Source organism: Suillus subaureus, assembly GCF_016647635.1.
Source record: "Suillus subaureus strain MN1 chromosome Unknown BJ212scaffold_27, whole genome shotgun sequence".
NCBI classification, from domain to species: domain Eukaryota; kingdom Fungi; phylum Basidiomycota; class Agaricomycetes; order Boletales; family Suillaceae; genus Suillus; species Suillus subaureus.
Genome location: NW_024538583.1, coordinates 611,067 through 633,126, shown reverse-complemented (window position 1 = coordinate 633,126; position 22,060 = coordinate 611,067). Strand labels below are relative to the sequence as shown.

Genomic DNA, 22,060 nt, shown 5'->3' with positions numbered 1-22,060 from the left:
GAAGTAAAACCTAGATGGTCTGTCCTGCATGATCATGGTAGTGCTAGTAGTGGTACATTATTCATACTCAGAAGTATCTCCAGATTCCCTAGTAAATGGTAAAGCTGCAGATTGATAAACTCTAGCAGTCAGACTTCAACATGTATCAAAGGTATAGGTGACTCACATAGTGCTCTTCACATCCATACTGACTGACTCAAATCACTTCCAAAATACGACATCCAAACCATCCTCATCGATATGCATATGATTGTTGTTGTCAAGGCTGACAACAATGATGTCTCTCTAATGGTTAGTGAAACATCAGAGGAACGTAGTGTGAATAGAAAAAATTGCAAGACATACTACTATATGCACCATTACAATCTGTTCATATTCATCTTCATAAACATTCATTGTGTCCAAGTTGTCATTGAGACTGATGATGTGCATGTCTTCCTATGGTAGCAAAGGAGGAGTACTATAGCATTAATAGAAGCATGCAAGACTGACTACTATACACACCATCTGATTGTGTTCATGCTCATCAATGATATTCATCACATCCTCATCATTAAGGCCAACAACATTCATCCCTCCCTATGATAGTAGAGGAGGAGCATATTGTAAATATAAAGCACCACAAGACAGACGATACGCACCTTGTCAGTGATCTGGGGTTCATTTTCATTGATATTCATCATGTCTTGGTCAGTGATGCCAACGATGTCCATCTCTCCCTATGGTAGTGTAGGAAGAGCATAGTGTAAATATAAAGCACCTGCAATACATATGATACACACTATGTTAGTGATACAAGGTTTGTCATTGTCGATATTCATCATGTCTTCCTATGGTATCCAATGGGCCTGGGACATGACTCCCAAGGAATTATGCCCGACTGAGCTCAGCCAATATATGAGGATGATTGAGATCTACTGCAGATTTGGAGAAGAATTTTATGATGTTTGAGGTTTCTTCTGACAATGCCAAAATGCAATCAGCAATGACGGCAGTAAGTGAAATATCTTGCTCTATGAGATTACCAAGGAGGGTTGTTGGGTTGGGCAAGTCAAGAGGTGGAAGGGCATGTCAAACTCAAGATTAAATCTAAAGAGAGTGGTCAGAATAATAAAGTAAAGAAGCAAATGAAGTGTACATCTGATCTACGCTAAGAGCATGATAGCATATGTAGATGTGGTCAGGTGGATTGTATCTAGACTCTTTGACAAATGCCATAAGGATGTATGTCACCAAGAAAGAGTTGTATATGTGAGGCTCGAGCAAAAGCTTGTGAGGCTTGTTGCTCTAAGATCTGTTTTGCACAGGGAATGTTGTACAGGTTATGCAAACATGCATCCATGACAATGAGCTGGTCCTGAGTCAGAGAATCAGTGAAGCAAAAACTGTTCAAAGCTGAAGCACGGTTGTCCATTCAGAAGGAATGTTGGCAGGATTGTATATGGTGTTCTGCACTTCAGAAAGCCATTCATAGCTAGGTCTCATGACTACCATATACATGGACTCATGAACTCACTGATGACAACTTGAAGGTGATTTGCTCATACTTCCCTCTGAGCCAACAGGGAAGGATAACTTTCTGGATGGGACTTGGGCGAATGTGGTGGCAGATAAAGGCGAGCAGACAAGGACTAACCTAATGCAGTACTGTGACTACTTGCTATGGTGTGTTAGTAAGTACTAGTATGCAGTGATACATCAATTCTGCTCATCTAACATACTTGTATTGCTTGCTACTCAGAATATGTTGCTTTTTTTGTTTTTGTTCTTGTTTCCAATTTCTGTTCTATTTGAGAGTATACACCATGAAGGACAATACATTCTAGTCTGCTGGACCCCCTGTGTCCTTTCACATGAATGCCCTGGATTATGGTATTGCTTGACAAGCAAGGAAGCTCCCACCCAAACCAGACAAGGGGGAAAAATGTACTGAGGTGTTGACAAGTAACAAACCCTAGTACAGTCACCACCTTAAATTACTGCCCCTACAAGTTAATGTATCAGTAGTGCATCATTCACCTATGTGAGCTGCTCACCTCTTGGGTAAAGATACTTCTCACTAGAGCATTATGATGCTCTATTGGCATCGCATCAAATAGCTTTTTGAGCTCTTTGGGATATTCATGTGTCTTCTTGTTCATTTTAAAATCCTGGTCCTTAAACTTGCCAGTTGACAGTTCACTGAGCGCCCATTTGAACAATACACCAATAAAGTTTAACAGATGCTGAATGTCTTGGTCTTGCCCAATATAATTTATGTACTTCCTGTCATGAAGGAAGAGCTGTCAGGCAAAGTATTGGATTGCAATATTCCCAAAGGTGATTTCCACTTTCGTGCCTTGAATCTGAAGAATATAACATGAGCATTCATGTGCAAGACAGGGAAAGGCAATGACTAGCATCAATGATGCCAAATAGGAATATGTTATCTTTGATGAGCCTACAGATGAAGTCTTTTACCTCCTTCTTGGGTTTTTCTATCAATAAGTAGTGCAGATCATATCCCAAAGGACTGCACTATGGCTGAGGAATTGTATGTTTTTCTTAATTGTCCCCAAGGCTTTTCAGAGTTTGGACACCTCTGATTCACCATCCAATGTCTTGGACCAGGCAACAAGATCGTCTACACTCCAAGTCAACCAGTGACAGTTCTGGATGGTAAGTTTCAAGAGCTCACTGTCATGTGATACTTCAGCATCCATGCACTGATGTGCCATCTTCCTGATGGTGGCTGCATCAAGGAAGAAAGTGTTGATGAAGATAGTGCACTTCATTTGGAATAGTGCTGCAGACTTGACCTTTGATAGGTCTGCTACACTGAAGACAACTGAGGTGCATGAATTTAACACTGACTGCAGGGCAGCTGGTGTGGGGGACAGCATTGTTGGTGCCACAGGGGGTGGTATGGTTACAGGCTGGGCATCCAGCACAAGAGATAGCACACTCTGTGCCACACTGTGGGATGAGCCTTCACCATGCTCTACATCATGAGGGGTGAGATAGTTGTTGCATCTCTTATATACAGTATATGGAGGGTGCCAACTTGAAGTTTGGTGGTAGTGTAAGCAGTTGAAATCATGCTGATGTCTGGTGGCAGGTTCTGGATCCACTGAAGGTCCCCCCTCGACTCCATTACTGGCATTATGCACATTGAATAAGCAATGCATGCAGTCAGACGACTGAACTAAAGGGTCAGGTCATTCATAAGACATTTCAGGATGAGGAGTGTGATAATATGTATATCACAATGGACTCTGCCCATGACCTGCTTCGGTTTGGATATTCCATTAGGGAAGTGGAGATAACCCATGATAGGTTGCAATATTGAGAATCAGAAATCAAATTCTGGCACTCCAAGAACTGCAAGACACCATTGCACATCATGGTCATAAAACTGTTTATGCCAGTGATGCAAAGCTTCTGGTGTAAGAAATATTGCAGGATCACTCAATGGCCAGCCCTTCCAGAAAGGTGCAAAGACACCATTTAGCCAGAATTCTGCACATGCAGCAAAAAAGCCTTCCAGGTCATTGGGATTAACATCGATGCTGGTGAGTTGCTTGAGAGTAATTTCACGTGTACATGTGGGGTGATGAAAGTTGTCCCTGAACTGCAGATACAACGCCAGTGTAAATGGAGAAGTTTTACCACACACACATGCAAGCATACATGCCTCAGGGGTATCAACAATGTATGCTGCAAGGGGGGTAAAACAATGGCAGATGTTTCCTACTGGGTCAGACATCATGTTTCCAAGTTCGGCAGCTTTCATCAGGGGTTGTAGAATGATCAAAAGACATTCGTGGATGAGGCAATCTTCAAGCATACCCCACATTCATTGATTGGGGTGTAAGTATTATGGGATGGGAAGGAGAGCCGTGAGCATAAACGCCTTGGACGAGAGCTTCATGTGAGTGTGCCCTACAGTTTTGTGAGATAAGGCACATTGTGAGTTCATCATAACACATACCTGGATGCTCCAAACAGCGTCACCTGCCAACCATTCTGAATATACACACAGGAGCCATGCTGCAGTCTTGTAAACATGATGAGGGACAAAGTCAAGTTGGTCATGAAAGAGGGGGTTACTGAAGAGACTCTCCAAATACTCAACCAGATCCCTCCAGAATAGTCGAATTGGACTTTTTGTGCCATGAAGTGAGGGAATGACTTGGCATTTCCAGCTTGGTCCCTTTGGCAGCATTTCAGCCTGACCTCGCAAATCTTTAGCATTGTTAAAGGACAGCTTCAATCGTTTTATCTGCAAGGTAATGTCATGATTGAAATGTGAAAGGAAAAAAAAAGGATATGTACCATGGAGAGCTGCAAAAATTTGTCAATTGCTGCCATGCTAAGGGCAGAACACAGGAGGAAGTCAGCAACCTCCCACTCTTCCCTCAATGTGAATGGGTAAAACAGGTTCTCCTTCCTGTATTCTGCATGCTCATTGGCGTCGAAAAAATCCAGAAATGTGAGACCATCCTGAGAATAGCACTTAGCTGCACCCTCATACCATTCCTCATTACTCAGAGGTAGGTCTCCCGCTGTATTGAGAAATTCTCCATCTAAGTTGGTATCCATGGCATCCAGAGTATTGAATTGCAAGTCATCACTGACATTAAGACTCTGACCTATACTAGTTTGAGGTGGATTGAGGGATCATTGCAGTGGAGCTATGTCCACAAATTCCAAGATGTCAACAATGTCATGAACAGAACTGTGACAAGATGTTCAAGGCTGGCTTAGATGGTGAGTGACACTGGAGTCCCTGGTGAATACTTTTCCACACTTCAGACATGTAGGTATTGACATATTGATTGATATGTGCAAGTTCCCACTGCTGCTTTTGCAAAATCTTCTAAGTCTAGCCATATGATCATAATATTATATATCACTACTACCTGTGCATCCATATGTTCCCTGATACTAAAAATGTTTCTTGCACCTCTCCCCAAAACACCTATTCTCCTTCCTCTCACCATTCCTGCTATTCTTCTTCTGACTCCTGCGATTCTGATGCCTCTTCAATCAAGGCATGTCACCCTGGGGTGATTCCAGGTATCCACACCTTTCACATTCTCTATCACAATCATACCCTGTTAAGGAGGAGGCAGAAGAAGAAGAGAACTTACCTGTACTAGCAATGCATTTTGTGAGTTGTAATACTAATGTGTTGCTTTGTTACTCATATCTGCTATCTGCAGGAACAAGACTCAGCCAAGCCCTACTACTTGTTTGATCAACTGGAAGAAGATAACTCTGACCTCACACTTGAGGCAGCCCAGGTCAAATGCAAAGTGTGTCAAGCTCAAAGCACCTGGCTGACTGCCTTTTGGAACAACACCAAGTACTCACCCATATCTGCTGCTGCCAGGCAGAAGCTGTGAACACACAGTCTATTATTGGCCAACCTCAATGTTGGACACATGCACTCAGAGCACCAGAGGAAAAACAGCATCACAATGTATGCTACTCTTCAAGTGTGACATGAGCAGTAAGTGCATTTTTCTTTCATAGTTACTACTACTGTTCTCAATTAATAATCTATTAGACTGTGCAGTATACTAGTAAATAGTCAGTTCTCTCACTGTGTATATATGTATATAAAATCACTGCTAGTAGTATATACTGGTACTATATCCTTTTTGCATGTTACAGTGTGTAACAGTTTGTGTCATTTGTACGCTTGTGTGCTATTTGTCCGCTTGTGCTACTGTGCACTTGTGGCAGACTTGTAGTCATTTGTTTGTGTTGTCTGTGAGACTTGTGAGGACATGTGATACTGAGGACATATAAGGTGCATGGGTAGAATCTACTGTGGACTCGCATAGAAAATTGGTAGACTCTGTTTGGATAACTCTGCAGAATCTACTGCAATCCACCCGAGTCTACTGCAGTCCACCCAAGTCTATGACACCACAGGTAGAACAACCAAACAACATTCTCAACTTGTATATCATACTCAACTGCTCCTCATCACTGTCATTGACATCCCCCTCTGATGCCCTTCATGATGGGCATCAGTCAGCTACTTACACCCCTTGATGAGTATGATCTCACTTTCCCGGACCTCACGGCCTTCATTCAGCTTGTATGCATGGCAAAACCATTCATTCACCAGTGCATGACTGACATCCAACATCCACCCATCCACCCTCCAGAAGTCGTCATATCCCTTCTTGCTGGCACGCTCAGTCAAGACCCACTGACTATCCTCGCATGCTGGGTAGCATTCTGTCAGGTTATCTGGACTCATGGTGCAGTACTCCCAACTGACCAGGAGATTGAAGTATTTAACTGTCATGGACTTGTGTGTGGTATTGGTGTGTTGCTGTTCATCTTTTCTCTTCTTTCACTGACATGTTTTAAACCTCATAGGATATCACGACTTGTATCCACCGACACGTGTATGCCAGTGTCCTGAATGTGTGAACTACTGTGATGGTGATGAAGTAGCCACTCTCACAGATGTCAATACATTTCGTGCTAGCCTCTTTATGCTACGAGATGGTTCTCTTCCAGTCCATTTGGTATCAACATATTGTCGATGTATGTTCTTTATCTTCTAGCAATGCATACTGACCATTTCATTCAGAATGTCATACCAGATATTACCCCAACTATTGGACTAACAACACCAACTCGACATGCATTTACTATGCTGGTGTTCCCAGCGTCATTCAGGCTGCAAGGCATTTCTATATTGAAGCTGTGCTGTTGGAACTTTTTGCTGCAACGAAAGTCTTCAGATGGTATTGTTGTCTTTCTCTGATAATCATAATGCTAACCTTTTGTTCCACTTCCAGGATGTCTAGCATGAACTGTGCTCACATGTACAACTATGCACTTGCTCAATGGCATGCCTACATCTTGAATAATAGATGCGCTTTTGATGCTACACTTCCACAAGCTCTTGACAAGGAATTTTCATGGCAGTATACCCTTTGAATGCACAACACTGATGTCCTGAATGGTTGTTTTATCTACTCACTGCTACTGGAGAAGGCAGAGAATAACAGTTGCCTTGTTCTCCCCCATGATGAGCAACAACAGATCCAAATTGATGTTGTGCTGAGTGAGTGCAACAAAGAAATGGAAGGTATTGGGCAGGAAGCATACCCGCATGCCTGTGACTTATGCTTCATCGTTATTGGTGACGACAACTCAAAATGTAAGTCAATTGTTTGTCAGATGCGCAGCATCATGCTCAGATTGATCACATGCCATAGCGAAAATTCAAGCGGCTGTTTGTGATGGTAATACCATCAGGCACCCATGTTGTGCAGTGCATGACTGCAAAGTCCCACTTATGACCAACTCATCATTGTTTCTGTCCTGACCATCAAGACTTGAACCAGTGGTGCGCAGTTGATGGCTGTGATGAGGTCAATGCCTCTGGATTTCGAACATGTGCCAACACAGACCACCAGGCTCTTGAAGATGCCTACTTCAAGCCCACGAAAGCTCTCTTCCAGCTGCAAGCACAGCTCAAGAGGGCTGGTGTTACCTTGCCCTTGGACTCTGTTCCTTCATCCTTGGATAGTGGTAGTAGTAACCCTAACAGCACAGATGAAGACCTCGAGGTGATTGTTGGCTCTGAGTGTGACAGTAAGCTGGAGAACAGCAACAAACACCTCAGAGCAAGGTTTGGTCGGTGCTGCACCCATAACGAGCAACTTATTATGCAACCTTGTGGGGTGATATTAGCGTGGGCTACGTTTTTTGGGTCTGAGGCTGTCTCTGCTGTTAATGTGAGTTACATGCAGTCTTACTTTGATGCAAGCTAACATTTAAACTCAAGGAATTTGCAAAGGCAGTATTCCCTACTGCCACATCAACACCTGAATACTTCGTCTTTGACAACAACTGCAAGCTCCACACTCACCAAGACGCTATTGGTGATGACCACTTTGCTGCAACAGGGATGCCTGTTGATGTGTTTCATTTCAACTCAAAACACAAGGAAACTGACACCTACTGTCAGCAGCACTGCAACCCTGCTGCTTTCCCAGAGCTCATTTCCGGTGGCAAGTGGCGATTTAATACATCAATCTGCGAACAGACAAATGTTTGGCTAGGCGGGTATCAGGCAATCCTGCAGGACATGTCTGTACACCGGTACAACTTTTATCTTGATGAAATGATTAAACGTCGAAACTGCTATGTTATCTCAGAGTCAGAGAGACGAGGGCATTCTCCTTGGATGATTTCCATGGACACTCTGTTTGGTAGTAACTAGTGCATTGACTCCACTGGTGCTGTTTGCATTACATTGTCTAGATTGTTGTCATTTGTAATTCTATCTCTTATTGTATGTTTTTTGTCCTGTGTTTTGAAATGAAAGCCAGAGTTCATCACTTGGGGACCACACCATTCAGATAATGATACACCCAAAAACTGCCTCCTGAATTTTCGTCATTAACAGTCAAGTTCTCTTCAAAGAACCCCCAGGATTGCCTGGCACTTATCAGCGCTGGAATCAACAACCACATCACGGCCAACCAGTGCTCAGTAAGTGACATGTTTATCTTTTCATGGCCAACCCCATCTCAATCACCAGGCTCATTCTCCCAACACCTAGAAAGTTTCATGGACATCACTTGAGGATTGCACCATTCAGATTCTTGAGTTGAAATTATGACTTGTAGTTATTTTTTTTAACATAAGGTTGGATTTCGTGGATAATAAACAGAGTAGTTAGTCTACTAATTAAAAGGTGGTAAGGGTGGTAAGTGTTAAGGTCATACTCAAAGGGTAACTGGATCTGAAGGGCTTTGGCCTCAGCTCGTGCACTGCACCCCTTACCCGAGTATTGCCCCTTATTTCAGGAAGGCAAGACTAGTGCATCCGGAAGGTCGGACGAGTAGCGTAATGGATCCGGATGACTTCTGGATGAGGGACAAGTATTGTAAGGCTAATCCAGACAAGTCCAGACTAGAAACTAACAGTAATGGACTGTCGGGGACAGAGGCAGATATGGATAGACTATAGGAATCAATCCTAAGTCTTGGAGGGTGATGAGAGTAGAGGTACTCAAGTCTGGAGGACAGGAATGAGTAGAATTAAGATGATATTCGAACTGAGGTACTACAGAAAGTTACAGGAGGTTATATACTATAGGTATCTAATGGAATGATCAATCAGCAGAGTCCAAGGCTATGTACAAAGCATGTGGATAGTCTATTGGTAAGTAGAAACAGATCACAAATCATGAAACAGAAATGAAACATAGGTAGCAGATAAGGGATCAGGACAGATATACAGATAACTGAAATACTGGAGTTAGAGGGTTACCAAAAAGAGATGAGCTGCTGGTTGTGGATTTGGATGAGTTGTGGACTGGACCAGACGAGTGGACAGATTGAATGATGAGATGTTGGAGGGGGATAAGATGTGAATAGCATCGGAGATAAGATGTGGATCTGAGATGAGATAAGGGTTGGATCTGAGATCCAGATATGCGGATATGACAGTAAGGCTTGATTATCTATGGGAGAATGATCATTTAACCAAGTGCTAAATGAATCAAATTGGGGATAACTCATAAGATCTAAAGGAAATTCAGGATCAGTGGTAGCTGCAGTATTATTGTCCATTTTATCTATGTTCTCAAATAGTAATGCAAGAGCATCATTCATCTTGCTGATTAGGTCAGTAGGGAGTGGCAATCCAGTGTCAGTGGTAGATGGTAGACTCAGAGGTGGGGTAGGACCTGAAGGACAAGGATTAGCCAACCATGGAAGTAGCAAATCAAATCATACATACACTTCATGTCTGAGTTTGAGATGCTACCCAGGCCATTACTACCAGTAAGACTTGGAGCTGCATTAGCTTTGATTTCGGCCAAGAGAGTGTTCCACTGGCTGGCAGGGCTATATCCTGCATTGACGGCACATTCAACCCTATCACTCGAATTCTCAATAGCTGCCTGATAAGCAGCTCAATGCTTATAAAAAGTTGCCTTGGTATAGGTGCAATTTGGAAATGTAGTAGCGAAGAGGGCCTGGATCATTTGATCATCTGATACATTGATGAAGAGCTGAATCCGGGGAACCATATCACATGCATACTTCCAAGGAAATCGCACTTGGGCGCCTGCAGGGATGGTAGTGTTGGGTTGGACCATGGCTGGTGCAGGCACTACTACAGGTGACGTGTCTAAGTCACCGGCAGCGAGTGACAGAGGTGACATCACAGTGGGACTCGACAATAGGCTAGTGAGTGGTAAAGGAATGGGCGACTGCCAAGAGATGAGAACCGGGCCCATGGGGTTGTTGCTACTGGCATTCCTCTGCTGCTTCAATGGTGAGGTCATCCTGTCCAATCGGGACAGATGCATACCCATGGTGCTAAAGGATTGTTTTGATGGAGATTGGACAGTTGCAGGTGCACAACTAAGAGATAAAACCCTCTTGGCAAATCTGAGTAGCATATGATTGTCGGTCAGATCAATAGAATGCAGGAGGATGGTTGAATTGGGGGGACTGAGAAGTGGAGTCTTGATATCTTGCTCAATCCAGGTGTGCTGATCACTGCAATATACTGCAATGTAGTCTCCAAGCTCAAATCTCATCAATAGCGGATGGTCTCCTGGCACGAACTTTCCAGGTGTGGTGCACGTAAGCTTTATGAGGTGGGGAGGTTCATTGTTCTGGCAATATTCAAGTTGGCTAGTCAGCACTGAGAAACCATCTAATAGATATAGAAGACCATACTTTCAACCAGAGCACTACATCAACCATATTGCGGATCATGATACTCAGACTTTGGTCAGCTTGAAAGCGTTGCTCAGCCACCAATGTCTGCTGGTGCCCAAGAACATAGTTCATGCATAATTGGGGTCTAATGGCCAAGCATAGTTTCATGAAGTAGCCAGGAGTGACTGAGTACTAGTAGCTAAAGATCGTGATGCACTCGCTGACAATGAATTCGATGTAGTAACTAGAGGGTGATCAAGTTGAGTAGACATGGGGTTAATGGTGGCAAGTGGTGGTACGATTGAGTTTTCATGCTGTTGAGTAGCAACAAGAGAAGATGCGGCTGTGACTTGGTGGACCCTACACCCTCCCACCACCTCACAACACTGCTTGCAGTTGCATTGTATGCAGTTTTTGTTGGCCTTCCATGGCTGAGTGCCTTGCTTCAAGTTGCAGCAGTCAGCCTTGGTACACAGGACCATATCAGCCATGCAAACATCCAGCGTCAGGCCACTGCTCGTTGTTGGAAGAAAAGTACTGTGAACGCACTACAAAATTTATACTGAGATGGCGATCAATATCAGGACTTGTCCAGGTGTAGGTCCAACTTACTAGTGACATAGTAGTGGCTTGGTGAAATAGCAGCGGGTCAGATGGTGATGAGGCAGACAGGCATGAGGCAGACAGGCAGACAGTGAGATAGTGGGGGGCAGATGGTGAAAACACTGGCTTGCCATTGTCATATATATGCCAGATGCTGTTGCAGGCAATGATCACAGCCGAGCAATGAGCTCTGGTGATGTCATTGTTTGGTTGATCTACTGAGACTGAGTTGAGTCTATGCAAGTCTATGAATGGTCTACAGAATCAGTTCACTTTCCACGAAAAGAATTTCTAATGCTCCTGGATTTTCTACATGTAGTCTATGGTATAGTCTACCCACATACTCTCAAAGTTCTGGTGATACCTTGTGTGAAGTTGTCAAAAGTGTGGGAATTGTCATGAAATCAATAGTTTGCTGATGAATGTGTTGAATAAAATTTTGATATGCACCACTCTGGTGTTACTGTTTGTTTGTGAATCGGAATCCATTGAGTAGTGATATCTCATGTAGCACATATTGGAACATTGTTTGCCCTTCATAGAATGTGCCACTCCAAGTGTCAGGCAACCATCAATCAGTCAAGACTGGCGATATCCTCATTGAGAGGTAATGCATACTCCTATGTACAAGAGGAGTAGGTTCTGCTTTAAAATATACTAGAGCATCATCCATGCTGTATGAAATATATTTCTTTGAGTGACAACCAATACCTGCACAACACGTACAACTCTGTTGTGATGGTCTGGTTGAAACACAGACTCATATCATTTGCCCTGGAGAGAGCTGCATCAATGTCATCGTCACCCTGAGCTAGTAAAAAAACATTCAGTGAAAGCCAAATGATATGTGTCCATATCACTGGGGACATCGCCAATGTGTATTTCACTTTAGCACATTGCAACGTCCTTTCTTGACCCTCTCAGTATCAGTCTGTTTTAAAGTTCATGAACCTGTGCCCACTTTTTTTTTCTTACATCCATCCAAACTCAAAAGGTTCTGAAACAAATAATGCCAATAGGCTGGCGTGCTTATACATTCGTCTTTCCTCGATAAGGCCCTTGAAGTATTCTTATGTGAAACCGGTCAGCAGATATACGAAGATTGTTGCGATGCTCTACTATATATTACCTTACATAACTTTCTCATCTGTTCACCGGTTCACTGATGAATTCCTGGTCTGGCATTGGCGTGCCGGCACAATCTGCCTTCCATTTTTACGGTATTCCGAAAGTGTTCCGCCGATGCAAATGTTTCACGACCAACATTTACGTTGAGCCCTTCGATCTCAATTTGGTGATCTGGATAGTGGTATATGTGCCATCGCCAAACATCTCCCAAGTTCACCTCTCACTCATACCCCCACTTCCATCAATATGACTATCGTCTCAAATGATCCTACTTGGTCGCCGGCCATCAATTCATATCGAGTTCTCAGCTATTTTTTAAGTTCGTGGCGGGCAGTCGGATGTTGAAGCCGATGTCTTAATCTAACCTTGACCGTGGTTTCGCAGTTGCCTCCTTTGTTGTAGTGACGTATGATTGGGGTGAGCATGATAATATTTTAAAGGACTGCTGGTGATATCTTGGAAACATTTTCAGCACTTACATTGGGACAAGAGGTATGTCGATGCTATGACCTGAGCAGTCGTCTCGCTAAGAATGGTTTTATAGATCGAGTTAGTCTGGGTGAGCAGAGTCTCATGTCAGAGGAATACACATAAAAATACATTCAATTCTCAGAGGCAACGCTGGTCTCTAATGACGGTTCTGTATCTCAGTGTATGTAGCTTGCCTGTCACGGTTGTCATGTTGTGCCGACTTGAAATATCCTAGGTTCGCTACCTTGGAATCATATTTACTGCGTATGTTCGGAAGGATAGACAATTGGCGTTATGCTAATAGTCTACCTCTCACAATCAGCCTGTACATGCTGGGTATGTCTCCTTAGTACATTCGCTGTCTTTGCTTCTTCTGACCAACGACATATAGACAATGTTCCTACCATCTCGATAACAGATACAGTGAGTCTTTTGCGCAGATGCTTACTATTCCCCTCCAATTAACCGTGGTGCCCTGTAGGAGTGAGTATTCTTCTCCAAGTTTGCTCACTTTTTGGTTCACCAATAACTGTCACATTATACTGCCACAGATGTGAGTCTGTTTGGAGTGTGTGCATAGTCTCTGAGGTTGATCACTGACTGGATTCCTCAGGCTGGATTATGGACGTCGTGTGTAATTGGATGTATGTTGTGGTAGTTGCAATGCTGTGTGGTGAGCTTGGCATTTGCAAGATCTCGGCTATATTGACTTGACTGGAACATACTGCAAGTCATCATGATCACTCGGTTATATGCCATGTATCATCAATCCAGAAAAATATTGATATTTCTCATTGTCGTTTTCCTGTCTGTCAACATTGTCAGTGGAGTGGGCGCTGTCATGTCCTCTATGCATACTTCATGGGGTACGTTTGATTATGGATGACCAAAATGTACATGGGACTCATTGACGAATACCAGAGGAACTCATTCTCTCTGGCACCTATCTGTGCTCGATTAACTTTGCGGAAGATGCCATACTTCTGGGTTCCGTTACTTGGATACTCGGCACTGCGTGGGAGGTCCTCGCACTATGTCTCGCAGTCTGGATTGCTGTCAAACACTTCCGTGAACTGCGATCATACCCGACAGGAGGGTTTATCGGGATTATTGGGGACTGCTTCACGGTGTTGATGAAAGCTCACGTGCTTTACTTTGCAAGGTGAGCTCATGTTGTGAACATGGTTCCCGTTTCTGCTAAAGGATTGGACATGCCAGCTTTCTTGCTGTTTCTTGCCTCCACCTCATTATTGATTTGTCTCCAGCACTCTCAGGGGTATGTCAATATTTCACTGATCCCTACCCTAGGTTCATCATTTCTATAGGAATATTCTCTGGCCGGTGCGATTAGTATTGGATTTTTTCAGATTTCGGAGGCCGTGCAGACGTTTGTGCTGGGACCTCGCCTAATCCTTAGCCTTCGAGAATACCACGCTAATCTCGTGGCCGACTCCGACGCAGCAACCGGCATGACCTCAATCGCTTTCCAAGAGCGCGTACATATATCGACTGGCAGTAGTGTGTAGTGCTCGGTGAAATTAACGGTTGTCTAGTGCTCTGAGGAGCAGGGGAATTTGCTTGTATTTATTCCTACTTTCGTGATAGTGAGCATCAGTTATTTTGCCGGATCCTTATTTAACCCTATTTTATTCAATGCTTGTGAACAGATTTTTGAACTACCTTGAAGGTTGCCTTTTCTGCTTGCAAGAAAGTGGTTCGAGCGTGCAAACAAGTCGTGCGCGAAGTTCGAAAAAGTTCCATTTTAGTATAATAAGCAAGGGTTGTACAAAAAAAGTCTAAAATGCGATGTGCAAACATCGTAAGTTCGATGATGCTGATGTTGCGGAGCAATGGGTCGAGTACCTTATACAGGAACAAGATGTGCAGCACGGCAAACTGAATCGATATGAATATGGGAAGAAGTTGTTAGCATCACTTTCTGTTGCCCTAGTTCATTGACGCTTTTGACAGTCACCATATACACTCGATCTAGCAAGGTCACCGCATCTGGCCACTTGACCATTCGCATTCAGCCTCATAATCTGGTTTGTCTCGTTTCTTGTATCGTATTGGGCTGATTCGCAGGACACAATAGACCGCAACACACGAAGAATCACGGCCGCCCTGATCCAAGCTGCATCCAAAGAGCCATCTGTTGCTGTCCATCGCGTGAAAGGACAGTAGTCAACAGAAAGGAGGAGCAAAAGCGAATGATTCTGGAGGAATGTGCCAGCGAATCAACTTTATTCGTTCTCGACAGGGCGAGAGCGAATTCGATTTGGACCGGATGCCCACACCTTTTGGGGGGCAGATAAGGACGAGCTATTAGGTATTGGGTAGCATGAGTTGAGTATGGGGCAAGCAGAAATAAGAGATGCTATCGGCATCTATTGCTTACCTGGAGACTCTGATACTCTTCGTTGCGTGATCAGCTGCAACAGCCCTGGAGGCCTTGCCACATGGCCGCTGCCTCGGGTATTCAACGGCCCCTCTGGTTCTTCAGTAGAGTTTGTCGGTGCCGTGAGTGACACTGGATGCTTCCTATAAAAGCTAAGGTAAGAAAAAATACGAGATCAAACTAACGTCCTGGATCGTCGTAACGATATCCTGCAACATTTGAACGAACGTAGAAGTATTTGTCCCGATGATGTCAGGATCGAGCAAAGCTTCATATACGTCTATAAATACGAGTTTATGTGATGTGACAATAGATAGGCTTGCTTACTTACCGGCAATGGCTTCTGCAAGAGAACGATGACCCACAATTCGTATACACTTGAAGAGACTTCGAGCAATATGTACAGCTTAATACGTGAGTCTACAAAATGCGGCCACTCACCGTTAATGCACCACCAGTTGATGTCGATATTGTATGCAGAGAAGTGTGTCCTTCGAGTAGGCTCCGACATAGATAGACTGGAAGGGAGCACATATGAGGAGACCGGAGATGGTTCGGTTCGGTTCAAGCACTAAGATACAGGAAGATGCACGTGACGTAGTTGTGGGCTGAAGCCTGAGCGTTTCGTCTGTGAGCTGCGGAGAACACGAAGATATCTAGATAACACATGGAATACGCACCTTATCGAAAGCCTTAGACCAACATTCGTGCAACTCTCTCGACTCCAAAACAAACGTCCATTGTCTCAGTGGCCAGCCCAACCCTCTCGTTCTCGCGTGCAGTGAATCTGTGTCTAGTTGCTCGCTGTGAGTAGCATGCTAAGCGAAAAAGGTGAAGGGTGGAACTTTACTTACTAAGTGGTTTCAAGGATCTTTGTGGAGATATCTTGCCAGTTTTCAGGGACCAGCGGCGACATCGTCCTGCATACATCATCCCGAAGTTTTCTTGCGTCTCTATCGTTCTCGTAAGTAAGGCCGCATGTACATCTATTGACATATATCAACTTGAAAACAGATAGGCCTGTGAACTCACCCATCATTTATACCCCCGCAAGACAACCCATTCTAATCCAAATATCCAACGATCTGCTTGCGCATATAGACCACGATTCCCTTGGTTGAGATCCCACGAGCGTCCACCATGTCTTCTCCTGCTGAGATGAAAAAGATGTCAGCAATAACTCCCCGCAAGACGATGCGAGGCCATACCAGGCAAGTAGAAGGTGTTGCGCACCTGCCCGGCGGGCAGCGCATTATCACATGTTCGTGCGACGGCTCACTTCGACTATGGGACCTAGAGAGCGATGCACAGATAGGTGACGAGTGGCGAGATGGAGGGGATGAGAAACAAGTAAGGATGATGGCATTGTCTCCGAATGGCAAGATTGTTGCCAGCGGAAGCCAGGACGGGACAGTCAGGTTGTGGGACATTGAGACGGGGAAGGTTGTCATCAAATGGGAAGGGCACACTCAATTGGTAATCTCGATGTGCTGGAGTCCAGATAGTGGGCAAGTTGTGAGTGGATCATTTGACGGGACGGCAAGAGTGTGGGATGTGAAGAGCGGCAAACCTGTTGAAGGTTTGAATCCAATCAAGACGGGATACGAGCTGCTGTACGCGGTGAGTTGCTCAACTGAGGGAACAATGATTGCAACAGGAGGATACATGGCATATGGAGGTCGAATCGACATCAGGGATGCAAAGACGGGCAAGTTGCTGTTCACCATCGAAGTCAGTCTGGTCGCAGTTAGGAGCTTAACCTGGACATCGGATGAAAAGAAGCTTATCGCCGGGGTGCTCATTGGCTCGATTAGGATATTCGACACTGCCACATGGCAGCAGATCGCCGTTCTTCACGTTCATGATGAACCTGTCTCATCCATCACTTTATTTCCGAACGACCGCCTCCTTGCGAGTACCTCATATGATAAAACAGCGCGGCTCTGGAATCTTGACACTAACCTCCAAGTCGGTTCACCTCTCCAACACGAAAGGGATGTCACGTCTGCAGCCTTTTCCGCCGATGGAAAGCTGCTATCCACGGGTTGTATTGATAACAACGCATATGTGTGGGACATTCAAGCCATCCTCAAAACATCTGGCTTAGAAGACCTCCTCTCCGTACCTGATGTGAGTATCAACTTGACTATCTCATCCCCAATGGCTGAGTCAGGTACAAAATTCTAAACTCAAAAAGAAGGTATGTATTATTTCGTGACTTTTCAAGAATGAAACACACTAATGTCCCACTTGCACAAGCCGTTAGCAGGTGTACGTTGTACCTTTTCCTGACCCTGATATTGATTGTAACATCGACATTCTAGACTAATGCTACGCGACGTCCACCCATCCGTCCAGTCCCCCGTCAATTGCCGGCAGACTTTTTCAATAACGTGCAAGGCCGCGATCCTGTGCGTTACCGCCGTCTCAATTTGCCCTGCTTTCTGACTTCTATGTTGTTAGGCATCTGATCCCTCCCTACATCGCCGCCGCCGTACTGTTGCACTATCCTGGGGATCACGTCCACATCCGCTCCTCACTCGCCTTCCTCAACTCTTCCGCCGTTCCCAGTCCAACGCTGGCGAACCAATCGAATCTCAGCAACGCCCAGGGCCCAGTACCTCCTCTCGTCGCAGTCCTCCTGTTGTCGAAGTTCCTGCACTAGACGATAAGAAGGTACGTCTTTTTTGGATGTGCTCTCAATGGTTGGTGTCTCAACCTTTCTTTACAGGCACTGTATACTGCTCGGCGGCATGAACGAGCTAGCGACAAGGCGAAGCGCATCAAGAATCCGAAATGGTGGGCCCGTGTTGTGTTATTCATCTGCTGTGCATCTCCGTCCACCAACGAGGGTCATTGATGGTGTTAGAACGTGCGCAATCACATTCATCTTGATATCCTCCTTTTAAAATCTCTATTTTCCGCTATCATAAATAACAACTATTGACGCCTCGCAAAGTTCTAATTTATCTGTGAGGTGATGGGTCGATTTGCACATTAGTTGATGAGGACTGTCTAGCTGGAGGAGCTCAGCGTGACGTGAACTTACAAATACATCAAGTACATTTCATACATGTGCTCGGCATATGTCCCAGATTCTCGAGCGCTACACTCAGATATACTTCTCTGATCAAAGAATACAACGTGATCCACTCACCGATTCGCTCGACCTTGGTCCCACACCCGAATGCCCTACAAAGAACTAACCCTCCTGCAGATTTAAACTCTTTTCAACGTTAGCTTCGCTCGTTTCCAGCCCAGTCAGGATTAGGCCAAGTATTCTTTTTGGGATGCACACAACTTCGCCTTGATCTTCGGGGCGTTGATGGGCATTTTACATACAGCATCATCACTACCATTCCGTTCCAGTCCGGTCGTCACGAAACCATCGACGAGAAAGATTCTGCATGAACGCAGTATGTGCCTGTGGCATTGTTCACTCCCGTGTTCTGATCTTTATATTCATGCGTCAAATGATGACTTCCTGCTCACATGTTCTGCTTCACACGCATTGTATTGCTCTAGCTCATGCCGCTTTTCACGGTCGTCTATATACACTCGACCTAGCAAGGCCACTCATCTGACCACTTGACCATTCGCACTCAGCCTCATAATCCGGTTTGTTTGGTTTCCTGTATCGTATTCGGCTGATTCATCTTAAACAGGACGCAATTTTTGACGTGTCTAAAGCTGACAATTCACTGTCACGACGGTCGGTCTAGCGACTTTAAGTAAGACCGAGAATCTCAGTGAGCAAGATTGCGCTCGGGCGTTCCTTACTGGTACAAAATTCATAGAGGGCTTTCAATGCCAACCAAGGGAGCGCTACTACTGCGAATACGCTATGTGAACTCTTCTTCAGGAACGGTAGCCACAAACTAGTATGTGATTTTTCGATCACCTTCAAGAACACACTTCACACCACGTCATTAGACTTTGAAGCTTGCGGAGTGCACTATTCGGTTCGCTGATACCCTTACGTTGCTAACAGAGGGAAACCTCAAAGCTGCTCAGGTGCTACATGCGGAGAGCTCTCTCAAAGAAGCTACCAAGTATTACACAACGGCCATAGATGGCTAACCAAAATATGTTTTAGGCGCCATCGGCATACCACAAATGCAGGTCCAGAACGGTAAGCTGACTTGAACAGAGAAGCAGACATGGTACCTCATCTCAGTTTCAGATGAGATAGCTGCAGCGATCCACACCCTTTATCTTCTTCTGCAGCCTCCAAATACTCAGCATTCCATTGAAGCAATGGTCATGCTCGCTTCCCTCCGCACATACCCTCGTCCAGGAGTTTCATATTTCGCTCAAGAAAATATTTAAGTCCGTGAATTATTCGACCGCGCTATCAAAGCTCTTGAGCAAGACGACTCTCATGCATCCAATGGTCACGTCCCACATCACACAGCCAGTCGTGTCAATAATGACTTGGATATGCATGTTGACATTGCACAGCTTTAACAGGAAGAGAGTCTCGACAGGACAACGCGGGCCCTTAAGAGGTACGGGCCTTGAAGACTTATTCACCGAAGCAGCTAGCCTGGGCCGGACGTTGGAGAGGGGATGTCAACATCGATTTCATGTCACGCGGGCGCACGAGGAGGGTGGCGACGTTACAATGGCGAAGGAAGCATACGAACAAGCTCTTAGCAAGACATCCGGAGTATGTTGATGGTGAGTGCAGGTAAATAGTACTTGTGTCGCTGTCTTATTGTCCTTCAGCTAGGGTTCGACAAGCGCAGATACTAGCTGATCGAGTCAATTAGACGAACGAAGAAGTGCAGGACCTCCTGAAACAAGCCATGGTGTCACAAACCAGCAACATTCCTGAGGAGGAACAATCGGAATATGATTGTCTTGTTTTGCATGAACAAGACGCGTTATACAGATTTCTTGTTCTTGTTTTACGGAGTTTTCATTTAATCTTGTAGCCATGACTTCTTGGCCCATTGATTATTCATATGTTGTTGTTCTATTTTCGCTGTCCAACAGCTAACGGCTTGGAGTAGAGCTCACTTCACTCTTGTAGATACTGCAACAATAAAACCAAGTTTCTTAGACATAGTAACGATTCTCTACGCTGGTCATGTTTCGAGTCCCGACATACGTTCGCAAGGAACGTGGCTCTGACATACATCTGGAGTTGCCAAAACAGGAAAGTCGTCAGAAACACATGTTACGAGCCTTACGATATTGATATTCGAGGTTCCATATGTACGGGGAATGAGGAAGACAATGGAGGTAAGACGACTAAGAGTGAAACGGTGTCGCATTGGTGGCTATTGTACAAGATAGCTTGCCACAAGAAGGTCCAGTGTGACACTAGTGACAATGCCTAGAACATTCACAATGGCTTCAACTTGTTTCATCGTCCACATCCACCAAGAATGAATTGTGGACATGAACCAGCTATATAAGGCGTAGGCATCTCCTCTGCATCGTTATCGTCCCTTCATCTCTTACTTTCACCTCAGTCAATTTAAACCAGCCTGATCCTCAACGAGCACGGACTCCTTCACTGAATCCGTTCTCCGAGATCCATCCTGTGCTGCACTTGATGTTACGCAGGACGTTCGGAACTCCTATCATCGTGTGTTGGGTGAACCCAATCGTCCACATTCGGTTCGTCCCACACACGGTGCTCCTCTCAAAGCCAGGTGGATACTCAGCAATGAAGCTTATTGCCGAGTATCCACCTGGCTGATGAGATATGCATGGCGTACTAATCTTGCGTGTTCTCTCCATGATAGAACATCCATCAAAGTCCGAGAATTCGGTCAACCCTGAAGACACTCGAGTGATGCCCCTGGATCTAACTCAACTTGAAGTGCGGCGTTTCAGCCTCATACAGGTTATATACATCGATTGAAGGTCAACTGAGGCTCGCCGCGTCTCCCGTCCAATTCGCAACATGAGTGACTCAGCGGAACAACTCCCCTATTTCAATGTTGCTACGTTTTTGCAACTTTAAGGTTGCTGTCGACAACGAAAAACGTAGCAAAGTTGAAATCGGCGAGTTCTTCGGCTGAGTAAATCATATTGCCGAATTGAATCGGAGACGTGGCGACCCTCGGTTGACCTTCGATCGATGTATATGGCCTGTGAGGCTGAAACTGCCGCGCTTCACGTTGGGAGGTATGGACTATGAAGTGTCTTCAGGGTGTTACTTCTTCGTAGACAGCCAGTGTCGTAGCGATGTAATAAGATATTGATTAACGATTCGTCTGGCCTATTTGTCTTTCAAATCTACTTTCGAGCACTAAATGAAATATCAAGTACCGTGACAAATAAAACACATTCTCCCGCTCCTTGCAGAGTACCTGACAACTGTTAATTAGCCCGAACGTTTCCCATACTACACACTGCTGGTTGAAATATGCCGGAAAGTAATTGACGTCGTACCGGTCGCTGAATCCCAGCCGCACATGAGCTTAGCGTTGTATTCCCGAACGCCAAGCGTGGTGGTGCAGAGCTGCGCGGTATTGACGTGATTGATGATTGACGCCTTCGCAGTGACACCGGCATGCAGTGTCAACGATCCCTTTATATATGTCACTTGAAAGAATCCAGCAACCCTAAGGGGGTGACAGTCCCCCATCAGGATTAGGAACATAAAGCGGTGATTTTTTTTCTATACATTGGCTGTACAGGTTGCATACTCACCCCACAACCCTACCATGGCTGTACATGCTGGCTTCACAAATTACTACATACTCACCAAATATTGGCAGCTCATAGCTTACGCAATGCGGTCCCA

General features: G+C 44.9%; 6 protein-coding genes across 6 annotated transcripts; 1 reads left to right on the top strand and 5 right to left on the bottom strand.

Moving 5' to 3' along the window:
• Positions 1–201: 201 nt before the first annotated feature.
• Positions 202–821, bottom strand: BJ212DRAFT_1483427 (uncharacterized protein; the record flags this gene model as incomplete). The annotated part of the gene is made up of 5 exons (XM_041340608.1): positions 202–285; positions 358–438; positions 505–579; positions 642–719; positions 783–821. 5 exons carry the CDS (start codon positions 819–821, stop codon positions 202–204), a joined length of 357 nt encoding a protein of 118 aa, XP_041190533.1.
• A 1,155-nt stretch (positions 822–1,976) lies between these two features.
• Positions 1,977–2,882, bottom strand: BJ212DRAFT_1301749 (uncharacterized protein; the record flags this gene model as incomplete). The annotated part of the gene is made up of 4 exons (XM_041333166.1): positions 1,977–1,985; positions 2,037–2,282; positions 2,461–2,477; positions 2,678–2,882. The coding sequence occupies 4 exons, from the start codon at positions 2,880–2,882 to the stop codon at positions 1,977–1,979; spliced, it is 477 nt and encodes a 158-aa protein (XP_041190532.1).
• A 1,088-nt stretch (positions 2,883–3,970) lies between these two features.
• BJ212DRAFT_1213992 (uncharacterized protein) lies at positions 3,971–4,458 on the bottom strand (the record flags this gene model as incomplete). The annotated part of the gene is made up of 2 exons (XM_041329278.1): positions 3,971–4,261; positions 4,315–4,458. Coding segments are annotated over 2 exons (435 nt in total), but the record flags the coding sequence as incomplete, so codon positions are not given.
• A 1,543-nt stretch (positions 4,459–6,001) lies between these two features.
• On the top strand, positions 6,002–8,604 carry BJ212DRAFT_1301747 (uncharacterized protein; the record flags this gene model as incomplete). The annotated part of the gene is made up of 10 exons (XM_041333165.1): positions 6,002–6,323; positions 6,596–6,752; positions 6,807–6,935; positions 7,020–7,075; positions 7,100–7,171; positions 7,348–7,608; positions 7,708–7,751; positions 7,784–8,118; positions 8,426–8,511; positions 8,561–8,604. The coding sequence occupies 10 exons, from the start codon at positions 6,002–6,004 to the stop codon at positions 8,602–8,604; spliced, it is 1,506 nt and encodes a 501-aa protein (XP_041190530.1).
• A 686-nt stretch (positions 8,605–9,290) lies between these two features.
• Positions 9,291–10,315, bottom strand: BJ212DRAFT_1483424 (uncharacterized protein; the record flags this gene model as incomplete). Its single annotated transcript, XM_041340607.1, has 3 exons — positions 9,291–9,712; positions 9,766–9,928; positions 10,088–10,315. 3 exons carry the CDS (start codon positions 10,313–10,315, stop codon positions 9,291–9,293), a joined length of 813 nt encoding a protein of 270 aa, XP_041190529.1.
• Positions 10,316–14,572: 4,257 nt separating this feature from the next.
• BJ212DRAFT_1589204 (uncharacterized protein) lies at positions 14,573–16,434 on the bottom strand. Its single transcript, XM_041342449.1, has 7 exons — positions 16,330–16,434; positions 16,152–16,283; positions 15,978–16,090; positions 15,739–15,868; positions 15,663–15,684; positions 15,298–15,440; positions 14,573–15,221 (listed from the first exon to the last, which is right to left on the bottom strand). The coding sequence occupies exons 1-7, from the start codon at positions 16,334–16,336 to the stop codon at positions 15,013–15,015; spliced, it is 756 nt and encodes a 251-aa protein (XP_041190528.1). The 5' UTR covers positions 16,337–16,434; the 3' UTR covers positions 14,573–15,012.
• Positions 16,435–22,060: the final 5,626 nt, after the last annotated feature.